Below are 24,426 nucleotides of genomic sequence, written 5' to 3'. Positions count from 1 at the left end.
TATAAATTAACTGAAGCTCTCCCTCGCAAGATCAAGGTGTTTTTAACAAGTACCTTAAGTTACTTGGCCCACTTGTATGTACACCCTATACTAACGAACAATACAAATCCAGACAAATTTTGAAGCTTGCAAAGTTTTGCTGTTGAAAGGATGTTGCTGGTACGAATACCAGTCTACTGTTACCCCTGCAAAACAAGTATCTTCCGACGCTCATCCAGAACTCTATAATATTTTGTTTGTTTGTAGTAGGAAGGAAAATGAGAAAAAGGACTAAACGACAGGTACATCTGTGTGGCCAAATTGTGTAACTCAAAAAATAAATTGTCTGCTTTATCATTCCATTATCGAAAGGAATAAAAGCTACCTCAACTCTGTAACGGGTTAAAACTTTCGGTAAGGACACAATTTACCACAGCGATACCTGAACATAAGAAGATCTGATATTTTGAAAAACCCACCATAAAGATAAAGACCATTGTTGCAAACAATACTTCATAGTTTTACTTCGAGGAAATTAGTATCTGTTTATGTTTAGACTGCTTGTGATGTACACTAATCGAAAGTGTACATAAACGTACGGTTGGTTTGCAACCGATTCGTTAGTTAATTCAACGAAAATCAGTAGTTGCGAAATAGAAAATGACGAGTGAGATTATCAAATACTTTACTTTAAGTCTAAAATTGCACACAAGGGTTGCACTCTCCCATAATCATAAATTACCGTACCGATCAGAAAAAAAAGACTAGTGGGCGGTCCATATGATAAACATGTATACCCGCCTGCCCGAAAGAGAAAATATTGGTCTGTTTACGTATAAAATCGGTTATGTTTACAAACAAATCGAACCAAAGAACTCCTAGTTACTGATAAGTGTAACCAGAAGAACAACCTCTTGCCATAGCTGGCTAATATTTAAGCATGTTATTTCTTCTTTCTTGGCTTATTCACGTTAAATGAAATCCCTGGAGGCAATATATGTCCATTGTCCATCAAAAGTTTTTTGCGCGGTGAGATTATTCCTCAACCGTGAGAACCATGGCGCGCGTTGTCCTTCCCTTAGTTTTCCTTTATTCAAAGGCGCCGCGCCACACGCTCGCATTTCCCCTATTTTGCTCGGCTGCTAAAAACGTTTCCAGCGGTTAAGACATCAGGGATGGAGCGGCGGACAAATTCGTTTTCAGAACTGGAGATGCTTTACGTTCTCAAACAACTTGTGCAGAGAACATTAATGAAAGGTACGTTTATCTCGACCTATTAACAATATTTAGCCTCCGAATGGTTCGGTTAAGCTTAATTAATTCGCAATAGTGATCAACAACTATTTTCTCCTTACAAGATCAAGATACTGTCAGACGAACAGGTGACGAGAATGGAGAAAATCGTCAGATAGAGAGGAGCGTGTGTCTAGATGCGTCAGAAAATTCTCACAGGTAATATTTTGAGAAATGTACGGAAACCACTAGGGAGAATTGACGTTTCAATCGAATTCGATGAGCAGATATCAATATCAATAATAAGACATCAATAAAGCCGAGCAACTGGAGATTTCAGAAATGCAAGTAAAAAGCTATGGTTAAGTTTAATAGCATGTGTCATACATACAGACAGAGGGAAAAACATTCTGCGTATGACAAAGTCGTAACAGAGTGATGAAAATGGAGAATAAACAGTTTCGTGCAATACTAGGAGGAGGAGGGGGCAGTTTACTAGTCCCTGAATGACTGATATATCGCCACAAAATGGTTTATGACTTTCCCTGCTTTATATTATTGTAAAATGAGTGGCAGTCTCGGAAATATGTTATTTTTCAAGGGCACGTGAATTGATCGAAGGCACTTTATCTCAGTTGTCTAAAAGACCTCACGAGGGTATTTTCAAGTGTTTATCTAACAATAAGTTGAGTAAAATCATGGCAAATAATTTGATGAAAATGAACATGTCGTGACAATATTGACAAGTTTTACCCTTACGGGCAAATATATTTTAGCAAGGTACTGTGTATTTATCGGATGATTAAGAAGACACAATGCCATTTTCTAGAGCTACTCTTATAGTTTGCTACTGGACATTAGACCGTACACTTCTGGTCACCTGCTTCGCGTGTCCTTTTCAAACGAAAATCTAAATCAGCCGAAACAAATTTCGTTTAGGGAGGGGAAAAAACAATACACCCTTTTTAAATTTACCTTGTTAGATTGTTAGCATTGCTGTTGTTGGCCACAGACTTAGCGACTTGGGCTTTTATAGATTATTTTCCGCTAATGGTCTGGTAAATTATCTAACTGAACAGGGTTAAATAGAGGAACCAAAACGAAACATGGGTGGTGTATATTGACACGTCCTTGTGCCCCGAAATTGCCTTTCAACATGTTTAACCAAGACCTGGGAGATATTCAATTTTTGCCATCAAAGGGCTTCACTTGAGGAGAAAGTTATACAAATGCTTTGTTTTGTCTTCCTTCCAACGTGACCTCAATATTGATTGTTTTTGCTCGATGAAAGTTCGTTTAACTGAATTCCCGATTGTCAAAGCAATGTATTATAACTAAATTATGTTGGGCAAACAACTCTATATATAATTTTAAATTAAATCTGTTCCTGTAGTCAGGGCTATTTTTAACAGCCCAATTTTTGATACATTTTAATTTTAATTTTTGTTGATAACAAACTCTAGTAAAAGCATGATAAGTAAAATACACATTTCCGCTGAAGTTTTTTCCTTAAGTGGAAATAAAAACAAGGTTATTGGGACTGTGCTTTTTCCGGTATAAAATTATGACATTTAAATTGTTCATTGAACTTAAGGGGTCACCAGCATTTCATGCACCTAAGACAGTGAACGTACCACTCATAGTGTGAAATTTTGATTGCCGTAACGAAAAAACCTGTCGCCCAGTGTGCTTTTGATTGGGGACAAACAGGTGATCTTTCTGGTTCCATGAGATAAGACGACTTAATCCAAATTCCGCGCCCCTTATGTCATCTTTTTACTGTTCAGGAACCGGCGACAGAAACTACTTGTGATGTAATAACAAAATAATGGTTGGAGAGATCGCGCTCATTTCCTTGGGGAAGTTTTAATGTACTAAAAAGCCACATAATGTTTGGCTGGTCGCCGCCAAATATTCTGGCGACTTTAGTACTTCTCATATCGCTTCTTCTTCTTTTTGACCGATCGCCAACACAAGCCAAGCCGTACCCTAAACAGAATATTCTAAGTACATATACAGCAGGTAACCTAGGAGGCTTCAATGAAGGAGATTGGCCAGAACTTGTAAACTTTAAAAATGGCCACTATATAGAGAGAGACAAGCGAAGTCCGACAGAAGTCGAGGACGAATCGTCGAACGATAGTGAAGGGAAAACGATAAGTGTGAAACCTAGAAAAAGGCAAGGCATTGAAACGCCCATAGAGCCTTTGACTTCCGATTCTGGTTTAGATAAAGACACTTTTCCGCGCTTGAACGGTGAAGAAAATGTCCGCTCTAAAGTGGATCAGCCTGAGAGCGAATCGATTGGTGTCTCAGTTGAGGAGGAAAAGAAAGCTGTTGATGACACAACTACCGACACCTCCACTACTCGACCTGTACAAGAATCAGCAGAAAACGCCAAAAGCAGCAATTTGAAATCAGAGGAATCAAACGATGGACAGGAGAAAGAACACGATTCTTCAACAAAGGAAAATGTGAACAGTGTTCAAATTCAACAGCACGAATCTGATCATTTGAAAACGGAAGATAAAGCTGATTCAAGTAGTGCAATTTTAAATAACGATCAAGCTACTGTGAACAAACTTAGTAGGAATGAAGGAGAAAACAAGGCTGAATCAAGCAGACCTGTTGATGAAAATGCACAAGTTCGAAGTGTCCAGGAGAGTGGTAAGCTCGGAAACGTTCCTAGTGACAAGAACGGAGTAAGGTTTCCTGGGGCTTCCCCACAGTTGGATGATAGCCAATCTAACACGGGTATCAAAACAAATCCGCAAGAAACTCAGACGACAATAGCAAGCAATGTCAACAAACAAGTAAATGTCGATGCAAAAATAACAACAGCCAAAGTTGAAACACCAGTCACAACAACTCCTTCAAAAGATCAAAACACCGCAGCTCCTGCAGAAAGCAATGCAGCAAGTTCAACAGCTAAAACGCAGTCATCGTCCCAAGAAAACGCAGCAATACACACCGTGCCCCAAATGCAAAACGTACCGGTAGAACCAGTGCGAGACGCCTTGGGAAACAGTGGTTCAGAAATTGTGACAACTCGTGGAGCATCGGATCTTGACTCGTACGCAGAAAGAGACACTGAACCGAAGCCGTCTAATGGACCTGAGGTGGGGCATTTTCAAGTGGATGATAAGTCTGCCGATTTAGAAATAAACGCAAATTCTGCTGGAGTGAAAGTTAAAGCGAAACCTGCTTCTTTGCAGGTGGTTTCACGCCCGGGTTCTCACTCAGCGTCGGCGGGTGCACAAGAGCGATCTTTGTATCACCATTATCATTATCCACCCTATCATCCCCATCACCACTGGTATCCTGGCATGCGAAGATCGTACGGTCATTTTCACGGCCACCATTTTTTCCATCCATATCATTCTTTTCCTGAAAGACGTGGTTTTGATAGCTTTTACGACGAAGCACCCTTTTATCGCCGACATATGCGCTACTGGTACCCTCGCCGTCATCGACACCATTTTCATGACTCTGATTTATACGAACGGTCGCGGATGGAAGAGCCGGAAAGTTACCCAAAATATCGTGGACGGAGACGTCACAAAAGGCGTTTCAGGCACATGAATGGGCCGTATAGAAGGCAGTTTTACAATAACATTCCGATAATGAACGGTATGGAATCGCCACAGATGGGTATGACACCAGAAGAGGGAACAATGCCACAGCTACCTATTGGGGGAGGAATGCCATTTACCCAACGGCAGAATATAATAACTCCAATGCCTGCACCTATGAACATCGCTGGAAATCCACCTCCTGGACTACTCGGAGGAGTTAATGCAGCCAACTTTGCAATGAACGGACTAAACGGAATGAACGGACTAAACAACTTCAATGAAGTAGGTCAAATGAATAGCTTGAATGCATTTAATGGAATAAGTGGCATGAACCGCATGACCAACATGGGTGCAATGGGTCTTAATTCTCTTGGACAAATGGGAGCAATGGAAGGCCTACCAGCAGGATTCAATAGCCGTATGGAAGGAAATGCAAATTTTGGGGAAATCCCTGGAACAGCTAGAGCACTAGGCACGAGGAACGCAAACACAATGCCTGAGGCTCCACGGATGGCTTTCAAGAAAACTGCAATTCTTTCAAATATGAAGAGTAAAAACGCAACCAAAGAACATACAAACGACCAAAAGATGAATCCTAAAAGGAATTCCACAAATGCAAACTTTAAGAAAACGCATAGTACGGAAAGCAAGCACAAAGGAAAAGTGAATATTAAAAGCTGGGAGAAAACTTTGAAGCGATATCACAGACTGAACGTGTTTACGTCAAAGGCACAAGAACGACATCAATTTCGTAGAAATGCTAAATCTTCTGGGAAATCAGAAACAAAGAAAAAAGATGAAGAAATAAAAAGAAAGCATAGCGTATCACATCCACACACACAGCATGCAAAAGACGTAAAAGGAAACCGGAAAAATGCAATTGTAATGCATCGCCCACCAATCATCTATCACCCGCCACCAGAAATTTACCACCGTCCTGACATAGTCGTTCATCGTGCACCCATAATGCTACATCGACCACCTATAATTTACCATCAACCTCCTGTTGTCGTTCATCGACCTGCAATAATCTACCATCAGCCACCGATAGTATTCCACCAGCCACCTCCAGTAGTCCATCAGCCAATCTTACGCTCACATGACACGTGGGTAACAAAGCCGATGGTGTATCACACAGCATCCATGGTTTCTCATGCAAAGACGTACTATGGCATTCCATCTCATGTTTACTCTGGTGACTATGGAATGGGGTGTCACGGAGCACATTGCTCTTACAGGAAAGGAGGAGTGCCACATGGCAATACTACCCAAGTCAAGAACAATACAGACTCAAAAGATCATAAAAAGAAATCAAAACGTGACAGTTTTAGCGATTACATGGCTTATTTTACCTCTTTGTGGAAACCTAAGGGGTTGACAAAAAGAGACATCGACGATGGGTACGAATTCATTTCGTCAACGGACGGTGCCAAAGAAAAGTTAACCTTCAGAAATACGAATTTCGGGGATGTTGATAAGAGAGACACAATCCCAGAATATCACAACTGGAATCCAAAAGTCAAACGGGAGACTGAAAAAGAGGAGACAGAGGATTCGAAGGACGGAACGCAAAAGAAGAAGAAAAAAGATGTGGTGGTCAACCGTCCTCCTATAATCTATCACCCTCCGCCAGAGATTTACCACCGTCCAGACATAGTCGTTCACCGTCCTCCTCTGGTGATCCACAGACCACCTATTATCTATCATCAACCACCAGTAATTGTTCATCGACCAGCCGTGGTGTACCATCAGCCGCCAATTGTTTTCCATCAACCACCGCCTGCTGTAAGTCAACCCTTGTTGTATTCTCATGATTCTTTCACTGTCCATCCTTCTTTCTATGCCACGCATCATGGCTCCGTCGTACGCGACTTCGGACATTACGTTGGGGTTCCAAATGTCATTACAAATTACGGAAATCCTCTATTTGGAAGAGCACCTCCAATAGGCAAAAGATCAAAGATAGAAACCTCACCTTCAAAAGAGAATTCAACTACACCAAATAACGGCAATTCAACAGCAGCTGCGTCTAAGCGAGCGTCTTTTGAAGACCATAATAACAAAGCAAAGAACGAATCCAGTGAAAAAGCAGGGAAGAAGAACACTGTTGTTGTCAGTCGGCCGCCAATAATATACCACCCACCTCCTGAAATTTATCATCGGCCTATCATTGTTGTTCATCGCCCCCCAATTATGATTCATCGTGCACCCATATTTTATCACCAACCACCTGTCGTTGTTCATCGCCCAGCTATAGTGTATCACCAGCCACCCTTGGTATTTCATCAACCGCCACCCATGGTTCATCAACCAGTCCTGAAGTCTCACGACACTTGGGTTTCTCACCCTATGGTGATTCCTTATTCCTCTCGGGTGTTGCATCATCACACATACGTGGGTGTTCCAGATGCCTATACTGTGCATCACTTTGGAGGACACGGGAACTCGTTTTACAAGTCACACATCTTAAAACATTCTAAATCACTCGAGGAAGACGCATCCGAAAGAAATAAGATAACTGGCGAGAACAACTCGACAAAACCAGAGAGAGATTCGACTTACAAAAGCAAAGTTACAGCGCACGATACAAAGCACAGAATTGCCTCGAAACTGAAAACCAAAAAATCTGGGAGTCAAAAAGGAGGTAAGAAAAATGCAGTGATCGTGCGACGTCCTCCAGTTATTTATCACCCGCCCCCTGAAATATACCACCGGCCAGAAATAGTGGTTCATCGCGCCCCTATTGTTATCCATCGTGCTCCAATAATCTACCACCAACCACCCGTAATTGTACATCGACCAGCGATTGTGTACCATCAACCAGCGCTCATTTTTCACCAGCCTCCACCGGTCGTACACCAACCAGTTTTTAGGTCACATGACACGTATGTGCGCAGACCAGTATTAAGACTATACGGATCCCGAATGCACCATACGGGGCATTTGTACCATATTCCACACGCTTATTTCCATGGACATGGTGGTATTCACTACATGGCTTATGGAAAATCCAAGGTGCCTCAAAAGGAAAATATTCAAGAAGAAAAAGGAGACACAAGGGCCACTGTTAAAAGCATGAAAAGAGACAGAAAGTCGGGAAAGGAGAAAAGCAATAAAAAGACTCACCATACCAGGCGAAAGCATATTGCCCTTACGAGAAGCAAAGACAAAACAGAAACTGGAATAAAGCTACACAAGAACCATGGCTCACCCTATCAGGTTACTTACCATAAGGCAAAAGAGGTTACAGAAAAAGCAAACAAAAAGAACTCTGTTGTTATACACAGGCCTCCAATCATCTACCATCCACCACCCGAGATTTATCATCGACCAGATATTGTAGTACACCGTGCTCCAATAGTGCTCTATCGTGCTCCTATTATATATCATCAACCACCAGTAGTGGTTCATCGTCCAGCCATTGTTTACCATCAGCCACCAATCGTTTTCCACCAGCCACCACCTATGGTCCACCAACCAGTCTTGCACTCGCATGATACCTGGGTGACAAAGCCTGTGGTCGTTCCCTATGCTTCACATGTACGCCACGTGGCTACATACAAAGGTGTGCCTCATGAGGAAATATTTATGCACGGTATAGGTACTGGTGCGTTCGGAAAATCACACGTTCCTGTAACAAGCACCCGAAGGAACAAGATAGACAGTGTTAAAAGCAAAAACCAAACTGAAGAGGAAGAGCCGACCGACCAAGCTAAGAATCCTGAAACGCAAGCGGCAGATGATACACAGCAACGCAGAACTGGCAATCCCAAGCTTGGAGCAGGAAAGAGAATTGTGCGAGCTTTGAGTGATTCCTTGGTAGATGAACAGTTGAATTTTGGAGAGAATAGGAACACTGTTGGAGCGGGTACAAGAATTCAAAGAAGCCTTCCCAACTTAATTCCAATGTTCGGGCACCAACTGGCTAGTGCATATTCCAGTGAATTTCCCTTGAATCTTCAAGGGTACGATCAGATTTCAGAGGCAGCTGTAGGGGCTGGAACCAGAATTCAACGATCCATTGACGATGGCTGGAATCCTTACATAAAACCACACACCAATAGTGTCACGACTCCAGTGGGCGCGGGTGCGAGGATAAAGAGAGCGTTAGCAGATCCGCAGGCACCATTTGAAGGTGAGAAACCTTATGAAATGTATAAACGTAGTAGTGAAGAAACTGAAAACTTCTCCACACCTGACGAAAACGCAGACAAAAACACCAATAGCACCAAAAAGACACTACTTATAATTCGCAGGCCACCAATATTGTATCATCCACCAAGCCATATGATTCACCGACCTTCCATAGTTGTTCACAGGCCAGACATAATAGTTCACCGCCACCCCATCGTCTTCCACAGGCCACCAATCTTAGTGCATCGACCCCCAATTATAATTCATCGTCAACCAGTTCTTATACACAGACCACCTATTATAGTTCATCGACCACCATTAGTATTTCATCGGCCTCCTATAATCATCCACCGTCGTCCATATATTATTCACCACCACCCGATTCTCTTCCATCGGCCGCCAATAATTATACACAAAGGACCTCAAATCATAGTTCATCATTCCCATCTGATTCATCACTATCCTATGCACATGATTCATATGCATTGTCCAGGTTGTGGTTTTGGGAAATCTACCGTTGCACGACTAGAAGATAACACTACTGAGCACAACAATAAGAAAACGTCACACTCTGACAGATCGTTAAAAGACTCTACTGTCAAGGATTCCAAGGGCAAAAGTTCTAACAAGCCAAAACGCTCTGTTGCAGACAAGAAGTCAAAGATGGGCTCCAAGGAAGCTAACCATCAAAGAAAGAGGAAAGATGTCCATAAAAAGAAGAAAGACGTAGTCGTGAACCGACCTCCGATCATTTACCATCCACCACCAGAGGTATACCACAGACCAGATATTGTTGTACACAGGGCTCCCATTCTTATTCACAGACCACCAATTGTCTACCATCAACCTCCTGTTGTTGTTCATAGACCAGCTGTTGTTTATCATCAACCACCAATTGTATTTCATCAGCCTGCTCCAGCAGTTAATCAACCATTACTGTTCTCCCACGACAGTTTTGTTGTTCATCCAATGGCGTTTGCCTCTCATATGGGTTCCGTTGTAAACGACGCTGGTCATTACGTTGGCTTACCACACGGTGGTGTAACTAATTTTCCTGGCTCCATCCCTCACGGTCCAACGGGACACGTCTTTTCTGCATTAAACTCACCCAACTGGGCAAGAAGAACTGAAGTTTTGAAACCACAGAATGAGAAGCATGCTAAAGGCGACAGCGCGAAGCATGGAAAACATCAAAGGCGCTCTAGTGACTTAAGGGATGGCCAAAACGAAAGAAGCGCAAAAAGGAATGATAAACCAACAGAGCAGAAGAGCAAGTATACCAAAGGTGAGAGAAAGAATAAAGTTATCGTTGCACGACCTCCTATGATTTATCATCCGCCACCCGAAATTTATGACCGACCAAATATCATAGTTCACAGACCAGACATTGTGATACATCGGCCTTCAATTGTTTATCACCAACCGTCGGTGGTAATTCACAGAGCACCGGTGGTTTATCAACAGCCTCCAGTTGTATTCCATCAACCATCACCAATGGTCACACAACCGGTATACCATGCCCATGATACATATGTCGCACATGCTGTGTTTCACCCACATGTGAGTAATGTTGCGCACACTGCAACGTATGTAGGAGCACCTCATGTCTACCCTGGATATAATGATTACGGATGGGGATTATCAGCACATGCACCCATCGCACAGATACCCCAATACGGCTATGCAGCGAATTATCGCACAGTATCTCCAACAAATGGCTACTCTACGTATGGACCTGCCATTGGAAGATCACAGGTAGAAAATGGTAGACTCAAGAAGAATAAAAAGAAAGATGAAGAAATGCACAATAAAAATTCAACTTTAAAACAGGACAAGAAGACGCGTAAAAGAAGATCAGGACAATTGAGCAAGCGCCACTTCCATCACCATCACTACCATCACCACCATCACCATCATCGGCACGGTCATCACCATCGCGGAAGTAAACGTTTCTATCACCTCCGACCAATCAGCTCTTTTGCTCATCGAGGGCATCGTAAACATGTCGTTATCATACACCGACCTCCTCTTATTTATCATCCTCCAGCACAAGTTTATCGTCAACCAGATATTTTGATGCACTTACCTCCACTGGTTTATCACAGGCCGGCGATAATGTTTCAACAACCACCGACGATAGTTCATCATCCTTCGATAATTTATCATCAACCTCCTGTTGTCTTCCACAATCCTCCGCCAATAATACATTCGCCAGTAATGCATTCCCACGAGATTATAACGCCTCACCTTCAGCACGTTATGGTTCCTTCCACGTCATATGTACACCCTGCCGGGAATTATTTTGGGCCCGTTGTCGCAGGCCCAGCTTATGGAAAGTCTCATATAGAGCGAACTGATTCTGAGAAAGACCTCCAGAAATCCAAGAGCGTGTCCCATTTAGAGGGAAGTAAATATGAAAATGCAAAGTTTGATGAGAAACGAGAGACCTCTGGTACACCAGAAACAAAGACAGACAACAAAGGATCAAAAAAGCAGAACGTCGACGTTGTAGTTCATCAGCCACCAATAGTGTATCATCCACCACCAGACATCTTTGACAAGCCCGCTGTTGTAATGCATCCGCCTCCCATGGTGGTCCGTCGTCCCCCTATCCTCATACATCGAGCTCCTCTTGTGGTACACAGACCTCCCGTGATTATACACAGACCTCCTATAGTACTTCACCACCCAACACCGGTGTATCATGTGGCACATGGCCACTTTTTTAATCCAATGAGATATGCTATGGGAAGGTCGACAATACCAAAGACGAGTTCAAAGATATCGAGGTCAGATAAACACAGCGCTGGACAACATGATGATAAGAAAAGCGCGACAAATGTCGCTCGAGAAAAATCAAACACCACAAAAGGGGAACGAAAGAACCTTGTTGTTGTTCACAGGCCACCAATGATATACCACCCACCACCAGAGATCTATGATCGACCAAACGTTATAGTCCACCGCCCAGACATTGTCGTGCATAGACCATCGGTAGTATATCATCAGCCTTCAGTTGTTGTTCATAGGCCACCAATAATTTATCGCCAGCCACCGATTGTATTTCACCAGCCTCCGCCAATGATACACCAGCCAATTATGCACGCGCATGATACTTATCTTGCCCATCCCGTTCCAGTGCCCTACACCTCGCAGGTCCAACACGCAGCAACGTACGTTGGAGCTCCGCACTTTTTCCACCAGCCGCATTTTGGAGGTTATGTGGGCCATGTTTTTGGAAAATCGGTTGTCGAAAAGGTCAAGAACAAAACGCTAAGCGAGGGAAATGAAAATAAGGGTAAAAAGGTAACTCATAATGGAGACAAAACGCATACGAGGTCAACACGTGATGCAGTAGGCGAAAAGAAAGCCAATGAACGCTCTTCAGAGACTTCTACAGGTCTTAAAAAGAACAAAGTTATTATAGCTAGACCACCCATGATTTACCATCCGCCACCCGAGATATACGACAGGCCAAACATTGTTGTTCATCGACCGGACATTGTTATACATCGCCCTTCAATTGTCTATCATCAATCTTCCGTTGTTGTTCACAGACCTCCTATTATTTATCGACAGCCTCCAGTTGTATTCCATCAACCTCCTCCATTGGTTCATCAACCAATTATGCATGCTCACGATACCTACGTCGGTCATCCTGTACCAGTACCATATTCATCTCATATACAACACACATCTACCTATGTTGGAAGTCCTCACTATTACCCAGGTGGCTGGAACTACGGCTGGAACCAGTTGCACTCTTTTGGACCAGCCTACGGCAAATCGAAGGTACCAACCAAGAATTCTAATTCCTCAAAACATGTAACCTTAAAATCAGTGCACAAAGATAAAGTTAGACGAGCAGCCAAAAACGACCAGGGAAACAATGACAAGCAAGCGAAACCCAAGTCAGCTGAAAAGAGTAAAAAGAAAAACCAAGTCGTTATTCAACGTCCGCCCCTAATCTATCATCCACCAGCAGAGGTGTATCATAAACCTGATGTTATAATGCATAGGCCTGATATTGTTATTCACAGACCTTCAGTTGTCTATCACCAGCCATCCGTGGTCGTTCACAGGTCACCAGTAATCTATCAGCAACCCCCCGTTGTCTTCCATCAGCCGTCCCCTATGGTGAGACAGCCAGTTCTGCACGCACACGATACTTATCTCGCTCACCCATACTTTACACCCTACTCATCAAATGTTTATGATGGTGGAAACTATGTGGGCGCTCCTCACTTCTTTCATAACGGATGGGGATGGGGAGGACCAGGCTATGGTTTTGGTCACGCCTTTGGTAAATCGAAGGTAGAAAAGTCTCACAAGAAACACGCGATTCACTTAAAAAAAGGCAAGGGCGATATCAAAGGTAACAGGAGAACTTTAGAGAAAGAAGAGAAGGACTTGGAGGACGCAGTGAGATTGAAAAACGAAACCAGGACGGCAACAAAGGGAAACAAAAAGAACCTTGTAATAATGCGTCGACCTCCTCTCATCTATCATCCACCACCAGAAGTTTATCATAAACCAGATGTTATTATGCATAGGCCTGATATCGTCATTCACAGGCCTTCAATAGTTTTCCATCAGCCTTCGGTTGTAGTTCATAGACCTCCTGTGATTTACCACCAGCCTCCAGTTGTCTTTCATCAGCCTTCGCCCATGGTCCATCAGCCGATCTTTCATTCGCACGACACGTACCTCGCACATCCACAGTTTGCACCCTTTACATCACACTTGCACCACTCAGGGGGCTACGTGGGCGCACCACATTTTTATCCCGGTGACTGGGGATGGGGAGCGCATGGTTATGGTGCTGGTTTTCATCATGCGTTTGGAAAGTCAAAGGTTGAAAAAGCTTCGAAACATGAAAGAAAGACAAAAACTGAAAAAGAAACAGAAACTGAAGGAAACAGAAGAACGTTACAGGGCACAAAAGAAGTTACAACTAATAACAAGTCTAAAAGCAAGAAAGATGCAACTAAAGGGCACAAGAAGAATTTAGTAGTGATGCATCGTCCACCACTTATTTACCACCCACCCCCAGAAATATACCACAAACCAGACATCATTGTACATAGACCGGATCTTGTTATTCACAGGCCATCAGTAGTTTTTCATCAACCCTCTGTCGTTGTACATAGGCCACCGGTAATTTATCATCAATCGCCAGTGGTTTTCCATCAGCCTTCTCCAATGGTTCACCAGCCAATCTTTCACTCGCATGAGACTTATTTTGCCCACCCACACTTTGTGCCGTACCTCTCGCATTTAACGCACGCTGGTTCTTATGTAGGGGCACCGCATTTTTACCCAGGTCACTGGGGGCTACATCATGGTTTTGGACATTTTATGGGCCATGCGTTTGGCAAATCTAAAGTAGAAAAAGGATCAAAGAAAGGAAAGTTTGAAACTAGCAAAGAACAAGAAACCGCAACTCCAAGCCACTCGGAGGAAAATTCGAGCAACAGAACCAGAAGAGCCACAAAAGAACCTGAAATCCATGGAAAAGGTGGAGTTAAGAAAAGAGAACACAACAAAGACGTAAGCGAAAAAGCAGAAATTAAAACCTTGGCAATACATCCACAAAAGGAGGATAAAAAACATCATAAAAAAGGCCATAAAAAGAACATGGTAGTTATACAACGTCCAACTTTGGTTTACCATCCTCCTCCAGAAATCTACGACAGACCAAACATCATTGTTCACCGTCCTGATTTCGTAATTCATCAGCCATCGGTAGTGTATCACCAACCATCAGTGGTTGTCCATCGTCCCCCAATCATCTATAATCCACCTCCAGTAGTGTTTCATCAACCTGCACCTATGGTACACCAGCCAATGTACACTGCCAATGATATGTATCGTAGTCATCCCCATTTTGTTCCCTATGCCTCTCATGTCAGACACTCCCATACCTACGTTGGAGCACCGCATTACTATGCAGGAGGATGGAGGTACGGTTACGGCTTTTCAGACAACTCATTAGCCCATGGAAGTGGATGGAATGGCTACAGAGGTCCATGGGTTCACCCATCTCCATCTTACGGGACCAATTATTTTGCTCGTACTCATGTTGCAAGTCGGAGATTTATGCATGGTCCATACTCCTTAGCATTTAGCAAGTCCATTGTTCAGAAGCATGTTGAAAAACCTGACGACCCAAGTAAGACTCAAGAAAATCATGACAAGCAAAAGAATAGTACACGATCCCACCATCCTGTACGTAAAGGAGAGAGACATCCACGATCATCAGAGTCCAGAAAAAACGCTAGTATAGATTATCACCCTGTGAAAAGCGGACTTCACAAGAAAAGGCATCGGAATGGCGACGGAGGGAAAAAGAATCTTGTAATAATGAGAAGGCCTACGCTCATATATCACCCACCTCCAGAGGTGTATCATAAGCCAGACATTATTATGCATCGACCTGACATAGTAATTCACCGGCCTTCTGTAGTATATCATCAACCTTCGGTTATGGTTCACCGACCACCAATTATCTATCAGCAACCACCCGTGGTGTTTCATCAGCCATCCCCCATGGTTCACCAGCCAATATTTCATGCGCATGAAAGCTACATGGCTCACCCAACCTTTGTTCCTTACACAAGTCAGATCCAACATACTGGCACGTACGTGGGAGCTCCAACAATTTTTCATGGAGGGTGGAACTACGGATACGGTCATGCATTTGGAAAATCACATGTCTTTAAGCATAAATCTAAGTCAGGGAAAAAGAACAAAAAGACTGAGAAGAAAAACAAAATAGAGAGCACCAAACGAAATATGTTACATCCTCAAGAAGAAAAAGATGAGAAAGCAACAAGAAAAAATGACATAGTTGTTAGCCGTCCTCCCATCATTTACCACCCACCACCTGAAATTTATCATAGGCCAGACATCGTAGTTCACAGAGCTCCAATAGTACTCCATCGTCCACCGATAATCTATCACCAACCACCCGTCGTTGTTCATCGGCCGGCTGTTGTGTATCATCAACCTCCTATTGTATTCCATCAGCCACCTCCCACAGTTAACCAACCTATTTTACACTCACACGACTCATTTATTCTTCGCCCTGCTGCCCGATTCTTGCCACAAGGTTCAACAGTCACACATAGCATGAGTTATGTGGGAATTCCAAACCATGTAGTACACGGCGATGAACTTGATTTTCACCACTTTCATCGATCACAAATAGAACATTCTGCCCAACACAGATCCTTACAGAAAACATTCACAGCTCAAATAGCGAAATCAACAATCTCAAAAACTCCCACAACTAACAAAGAAAACACTGAAACCACCATCACTGATCAAACACAGAAAAAAACTTTGCGATCTACCGTTCAACACCACACACTAAGCAAAAGACAGCTTATGGGTTCTCATTCACTCTATGGACCTGTGTCGCCAATAAACGACATTGAAGATTTACATAAATCAATTGAGCAGAAAGAAAAGCTATCTACGATACCAGGAAAGACCTCAAATCGTCAAAGTGAAGTTGCCAAGCGTTCGGACGAATCAAGTTATGAAATTACCAAGAGGCAAATAATTGTGCCAGAATCTACTGAAAATGCTTACCACAATTCTTTACCCTCAGTTTACAACGCACTTGATGCACCTGCTTTCCAGAATCAAGTTTTAGCAGAACCTGAAGTGCTACCACATTCAAATGGCATTAGAATAGAACATTTGCCTGGTTTTGCATCCAGTTTACGTGACATTCAAGAGCTAGCGGGAGCCGGAATTGCAAGATCGTCTTTTCCGTTATCGTTACAGCAATACTTGCCAACGACTCAGAAAGAGGACTCACCAGACGTACGTGTTCACGTTGAAACCACGAAATCCTCCATACCACTCAAGAAACGTGAAAAGAGACAAATTTTCCCAATATATCAGCAGCAAGGTCCTTCCCCACTACCCCGAGTTCTATATCAGCCACCGAGTCTAGGAGATTTGGGAGTTGTACACGCTGCCGCACCTTCATCTGTTTACAACCTATTTAGTCCATACCACCAAACGTTCCATACCATTACAGGTCCACTTCGTTATTTGCCATTTGCTTCGCAACTTCATCACCGCCCCCACGTAAATATCAACGTACAGTCAGCAAGGTCAACTATACCGGACATGGAGCACGTACTTGAAAAGCGATCAAAAGAATCAAAATCAAAGAGACAGCTTTTAGCCGTTGTTCCACCTATTTCTGCTGGCATTCCCCTGGGATTACATGGATTAGAAGGAGCAAGGATAATGAATAACTTTCTTCCGTACTCGCCTTACTCACCTCTGCCACGTTTTTTCTTTCCACCTTTGCCACATCCTCAGGAAACTGAACCCGACGATGCAAGTTACCCTGAAGCGCTTCCCTTATTTCATCTCCCTACACAACCCATCCACAACCTATTTAGCACATTACCAGAAGACGATGGCAGTGAGTCACCGACGCTTAACCCATGGGCGTCTTACTTAAGTGCACTTTATCGTAACTTCCTTGGATATCCTCTTTATCACAGCGATCACAAACCTAAAGTCCACGTAGACGTACAAGCATCAAAATCACATATACCCAAAGCCACTAAAATGGAGAACAAGCAAGATGTTCTTTCCCGACCACGTATTTTCAAACGACAAATATATAATTACTTACCGCATTCAGCACTAACAAGTCACTATACCTTGCCCACAGCTTTAAATTATGGTGTACAAGGGTTCCCTTTCCATCGGGACTCTCCTCGAATCAACATTAACGTAGAGACAGCAAAGAAGAATGGGATACCTTCAATGACAAAAGAAAGGAGGTCTCCAAAAGTAGGTTATACTAAGCATCTTGAGGAGCATAAAACTGGTGATAAAAGGGACGAACTTATAGGAGGTGGAGAGAATGGTCAGGAAATTAACCAAAACCAAGTTAACCCCGATTTTTCAAATGCACCAGAGAATCAATTTGTTGCTACAAGCGAAGAAGCACCACGTGAGGAGGGAGCTGCGTCAAACGATAACGAGCAGCTCCAAGGTCAGAACGAGGCTGCCCAGCAGCAACAGTATCCGGAAATGGTTGGTCAAAGGCAGGAGCTACAACAAAATTCAGTTCAGCAAATATCACCATCTCAAGGCCAACCAATGATGATACCGGCTCAAGCACAGCAACTTGCTTTTCGTGGAGGTAATGTACCATTGCGAGCACCAATACAACAACCTTTGCAGGCACCTTTGCAGGCACCCTTGCAGGCACCTATGCAGGCACCTTTGCAGGCACCTTTCCAACCACAAGTTGCAGTTCCTTTTCAAGGTATGATCTCTAGTGGCCTTCCGGGAGCTTCAGTTCTCCCAGTGTCTGAGCAATCAGTTCCCCAGCAAGCAATACAAACTGAAGAGGAACAACCAAAACATACTACCATTAATGTCAATGTCGCGGCAAAATCAACGGTGCCAAAGAAACATTCTAAAAAGGTAAAAAACACACTCCATAAACGACAGTTTGTCGCTTCAACACAAGGTTTAATCCCCGCCTATGGAATTCCTATTCCTTACAACGGAGCTGCCCCGATGCCAAGCAACAACAATCCCCGTGTATCTATCAACGTGCAAACTACAAAAAAATCAGCGGTGGAAAAAGACCACAACAAGCGCCAAAGCATCTCACTGTTAACACGATTTCCAGCTATGCAAGTTCTCCCGCAGACTTTCAAGCAGAATGGCATTTTGATGCCAGCGTTCAACACCTTACCTGTAAATCATAGAATCAAGGCTAATGGCATGTTATTAGAAGAGCTACAGCGACAAAGAAAATACAAAATTCCAAAAATGGGTGACAAGAGGCAGACTGGTCTAAGAAGCAAACTCGGCCAATCCTCAGAAATGAAACAAAAGGAAAATGCAAAGAAACGCCAATTCTACGCAGTACCGCAATCACCGTTAGCCGTTCAGCCGTATCCATTGGCTCTTCAACCAGCTGTCAATCAAAGACCCCGAGTTTCAGTAAATGTGGATGTAAGCAAGAGAAAGTCTGCATTCCCAGGAAGAAAACGTCACGGACCTTTATCGTCTACAAGCGTAAAGCGGAGGTTGCCCAGCTTTGTTGAAAAACTTGAAACAAAGGAGAACTCGAAATCAAAAAGACAAGTATATGGAATGGAACAGCTTCCGCACATGATTCACCTTCCAGTTGTCAGTCCACCTCTACTTTCACAGGTCCCTTCAAAAAATGAGCGACCCCGTGTGTCAGTCCACGTAGAAACTGCCAAAAAGAAGAATAAACTAATGAGCCAAAACGAACCGATCAAAAAGGAAAGGAGACAAATTTACGGCCTGTCGGAACTACCGCATGAAGGGTTACCTTTCCCGGCAATCAATCAAGGTCAGGCCCTTGAATATTTGCCTAGCTCAGTGCACACTCCCCGCGTTTCTGTCAATGTTGAGGCGTCTAAGCGCTCGGATGAAGAAGGCTCGCATGATTTGATCAGTAAACGTCAAGTATTCGGTGTACAGGCACCTCCTGCACAGCCTTTCGAACAGGCTCAGGAACCCATTGCAACCATCAACGATCAAGAACCACTACAATCCGATGAACCAGCACAAGGTAGTTTCTCACAGTCTCCTATCCACGTTCAAGAGGAACCTCAACTAGATCAGTTATCAACGGCAGCTATTAATTCAAATCCTGCAACACTTCAACAGCAACAGGCACAAGAACTACCTTCAGATGCAGTGCCCTCTCAGGCAGGTGTAAGCCAGATTGATTATGAACGCCCACATGTTTCCGTTCAAGTGGAAGCATCTAAAAGATCAAATGATAAACGGAAAGCTGGCACTATCAAAACTAATTCTTTGAAACGCAGCATGCCGCAACTTCACCAACTTGAGCAAGAACCTGAAGACTATGAGCCCGATGTGAATGAACCAGAAACTGTCGCCAACACAGGTACTCTGCTCGGAGACCAAAGACCTCGCGTATCTGTTAAGGTCGATGTAGCCAGAAAGAAACATGATATTTCAGGCACTACGTCTAAGAAAAAGATTAGAACTACAGTAAAAAGGCAGTTTACGGTTCCATTTAACGAAGGATCAAATACAATTCAAGGCAATCCTATTCAAAATACTCAATTCCTGACGGGTGAAAACCAAGAAGAAAACGAACAAGGTGTCCAGCAGGTTTCCATGCTACCACAACCTCAATCTGAATCGCTTGAACAACAACAAGAGCAAGAGCAAGAGCAAGAGCAACCGCAACCGCAACAGGAGCAGCCACTTGCATTTGTACAACCTATGCAACAGCAGCAAATTCAACCGTTTCAAACACTTACGCTACCTCTAGAACACAAAACACAACCGAAAGTGAGCATTAGTGTTCAGACAGCGAAATCTCTGATATCTACAAATAATGATCGTGGAAAGAGCTTTGGCCATCATAAGGAACAGACACCAGAGCGAAAATCGAGACGCCAATTGTTTGGAACCGTTCCTCTTCTTAGTTCACTAGGGCAGACAGCTGTGACTGGTAGCGTTAGTAAGGAAAATGGAAGATCAACTGTTCCACAGTCCACAAAAGGGAAAATCATAAAAGAAAATCGCATTCAAGCGGGTAGAAAAGACAAGCGTACTTGGAAACGTCAGCTATATAATTATCTAGGAGGTCAACAGGAACAACAAATTCTGCCCACACAGTCTTTGCAAAGTATCAGTGAACCTCAACAAGAACAGGCTTCAATACAGCCCATTCAAGCCTTTCAACAGGATGCCGGTGCACAGCTAACACAAATGAACCTTCCGCAAGCCTCCTTGACGCAAACAAACGACCAAGAGGCTTCTCAACCATACCTGGCCCAAACTGAGGAAAATCAGCAAGGTTCGGTGTTAACCACTCAACCTCAAGAATCCTCTGTTAGCCCAATTAATACATTTCAACGTCCTCACGTGAGCATAAATGTACAAACGGCTAAATCACTCGTGCCAAACCCAGAAAGAAAGTTTCACAGTCATGAACTTGAAACTAACATGCCAAGATCTCATCTGGCAACTGGAAAAAATCACGAAACAAAGAAATTTAAAAGGCAGTTTGATCTTCTTGGAGGCGGCGTTATTGAAAGAAGACGAGGTCCAAAGTTCGTCCCAGAACCCTTAAAAAAACCACGCGAGGAGAACTTGTTTGGTTTGGGTAACAACCTTAACAAGCCCGTTGAAGTCTTCACAGATCCGATTTCAAACCTAGTTGCAGGTGGAGCTGCTGGAAGAAAGAGACCAAAGCTCGGAGGAATACGACTTGACAGTCCTACTGGAGTTGGAGCTCTGCCGCTTAAAGGAGCCGCCAACCCTTTAGAAGGCACGCTTCCTTCAGATTTAGGTGCACAAGCTATACTTCAAGACAGTCCAGCAGAGACAGCTCCCCCGTTGGCACAGGAACCTGGAGTGACCAGTGAGCCTTTATTTCGTCCACCTAGTGGTATAGCTGGACCACAACTGGATACACTAGAACGAGAGGGTGCAACCAATATCCCACTATCAGACCTACCTTCAACTGGACCAGCTATTCTACCTCTGCCTGCAATCAATAGGGCCTTTTTGAGAAATTTACCTTTGCCCGCTGCACCGCTTCCTCAGGGGAACCCACTTCTTTTAGCTCCACGAATGTTTCCAATACTTCCTTTCGCACCCCCTATGGCAGTTCCACCCGTGGTAGAACCTCCAGCACTGCAAGAACCCACACCAGAGCCGCAACAGGCCCCACCACCGTTAGCACCCATGCTTCCACCAGTTATTCCTATGCCAGTTCCTAATATCGCACCGGTTCCTAATATCGCACCGATTCCAGCCCAACCCAGCTTGTTTCCTGAACCAGAAGAGGATAAACCATCGGTGCATGTTAATGTGGAAACGTCAAGGTCCAACGTTCCTGTAAGGGAACACCACTCCACGCAGCACGCGAATGGCTCAGCCAATCGTAGCTAGGCCGGGAGTGAAAATAGTGCTCGAGGTATGATGACATGTTCAACGATTGTCTCTAGCATTACTAGTGTACTGACTGGACGTTCACGTTTAGAATAACTGAGGTGGTGATTAGTAAAGAGTAACAATAAACGGAATAATACATTAATCACACGCAAGTGCATATATCAAATTAATTAACTAATCAATAAAACGATTAAGTAGTTGCGCGGCAACTACTTCGTTTAAACGTGTATCGTAATGGAAAAAAAAAGAATTTTAAAAGTACTATAAGGAAAGTAATTAATTGGTATCGATCTGAAGATGTAAGTAATATTTCCCTCTATCTTCAGATATTAGTATAGTTAAGGTTGATTAATCAAGAGATTGCTCAAAGCAAGTAAAATAAACCTCGATTGAATCGATAGACAAGGGCGGGGTTAGTCAGACAACAGGGCTTACTAAACGGTTATAATTAATTGTCATTATGTTCTATTTGGGAACGTTGTTCCTCCGTAATTTAACAGGAAATCTCTTTGCTTCTTCACTTTAGGGCCTGATGTGGTTTTGCACAACATACGTTATCGAGAGGAGTAAAAGAACAAAACGGAATGGGGTTGTGAAGCCTACTTAGGCATGGAATTTTGTAGATACTTGCAACACCCTCGTGATGATTCAACGCCCGTTGCAAAATATATTCTCTTTTCGTCTGAAAGTGGCTAAAATTAGCTGAAGCAGCGTTGCGTGTAGCAGAACATGGCTTGACCTTAAATACATTAAATTGAACGAATGATTCAAACTTATCCACCTTCTTATGAACCACGAAATGATGACCATGGCCCAATCGACATGGGGTATTCGTGTTTCTGTCGATCATACTACCGAACAGTGAACAAAACGGATCTATTTCAATGGTAGTGCAAGTTATTCTTTCTAAGAAAGCGGATAGATATTGAAGCGAAATCAGTTTCTAGGATTAGTATTATAACTGCCCACTGAATACGAATCAGTGGACACAGGAATTTTTCTTTAAGAGCCAATTTGCATAAAACAATCCATTAATTCCCTGGAACAAACCCAAGGGAAAAGCACGGTCTGATTTTGTTTTTAGCCATGTCTCGTCTACGGATATACAGCGATTTCAATTATTGTTACAATCATCAGGCTAACATCATACATGTTTTTCCTTAATGGGCTTGTGTCCTGCAACAAAAGCAAACGGCATTGTCCCATGCAAATTGGCTTTTATAATATAAGTGAATATATCTCAAAGATTGCTGCTATCTAGGAGCTAAAATAATTGTTTATATCCAGTTTGTTATCCAAGGTTAGACAGAACGTTACCTGGAGTTGCGTCAAATTTGCATGAGTGAGATCTCTTTGAGTTTTTACTGGCTCCTAAGTCCACAGAACGATAACGTATATGATAAACGCGATATGAAACATCAAAAACATTTTCTATGAATAAAACACTTTGATGAAGTTTTGAGCCATTTTAGAGACAATTGTGACAATAAAAATTGAATTTTAATTATTTTGTACCGCTAACTTATCTGCTTGTGTGACCTCTTACAGATTTTTCAGCCGTGCTCCATATCAGTCTGTTTGAGACTTAGAAGCTTTGCTTAGAAGCTTTGCTCACTGTCCTGATTTCCTCCTTTTCGATGTTTAACTTGATGAAGGAACTTCATCGAGTTAAGCATCGAAGTAACTGCATGGAAAATGAAAACCCAGTTTTGTTTTCTTAGTTGGTCTCGTTCTGTTCTTACAATAGCTGAAAATGGATTGAGTGTTGGGGTTTAATGTCTTTATGGTTACATGTAGTGATGATGGATATGAGTATTTGCCATGCATGTTTGACGTCTGATCAATACGCTGTTTTTGCGTACCAACTGGTCGCTCCTTAAAGGGCGGAAAGGCCGGTTTTCATATGATCGCTAAGATCTCTATAAAAAGCATTGAGCGACCCTTACGCCTACCTGTTTCCCTCTAATCACTGATCGCTACCACCGTCGATCTTCTCAATCATCTAAAGTTCTTTTGCTGCTTACGTCTTTTTTTTCTTCTCTCCCTCAGAGGATAAGCCTGTTCCATGTTTCCACATGATCACTACGATCGCTACAGAAAAAGATGAGCGGTCCTTAATACTAACCGAATGCCTAGAACAGGCCATGATCTCTAAGCATATTAACTATATATCAACCAATTGGTTCCAGTCTCATTCTATTGTTTCCAAAGCCAATTAGAATCGGAATCTCACTGGACCTACCCAGAGGTCGCGATTCTTGGTGCTGACCAAAAGGAGCGCGGCCCCCGGGGACGGGAATCAGCTTCGAGGCAATTCTCCAGACAGTCTTTTGGCATGTTACGCATTGTGTAATCGTCACCCTTTTTGCCACTTGTTTATGAACACCATCAGAACATCCTCTAGCTCAAGGCTTTCTCCACGATGTCGGACTTCGCATGCAATGCGGATGATGAGAAGCAAGCCCTGTATTTTGCATTTTCTCGATCGAACAATGACAGAGCAATAGCTAGTCCAGGGTCTTTCGGTCATCGCGAATGC

At 43.1% G+C, this 24,426-nt stretch overlaps 1 protein-coding gene across 1 annotated transcript; it reads left to right on the top strand.

Moving 5' to 3' along the window:
- The first annotated feature begins 2,995 nt into the window (after positions 1–2,995).
- LOC110054547 (uncharacterized) lies at positions 2,996–23,391 on the top strand. Its single transcript, XM_089275188.1, has 4 exons — positions 2,996–8,922; positions 9,571–11,142; positions 11,239–21,909; positions 22,414–23,391. Exons 1-3 carry the CDS (start codon positions 3,102–3,104, stop codon positions 21,882–21,884), a joined length of 18,039 nt encoding a protein of 6,012 aa, XP_089131314.1. The 5' UTR covers positions 2,996–3,101; the 3' UTR covers positions 21,885–21,909; positions 22,414–23,391.
- Positions 23,392–24,426: the final 1,035 nt, after the last annotated feature.

The sequence above is a fragment of the Orbicella faveolata genome, unplaced genomic scaffold (assembly GCF_042242905.1).
Source record: "Orbicella faveolata isolate gen_17 unplaced genomic scaffold, um_ofav_v1 contig_1, whole genome shotgun sequence".
Lineage (NCBI taxonomy): Eukaryota > Metazoa > Cnidaria > Anthozoa > Scleractinia > Merulinidae > Orbicella > Orbicella faveolata.
The sequence above is the reverse complement of the archived record's forward strand: the minus strand, read 5'-3'. Positions and strand labels throughout refer to the sequence as shown.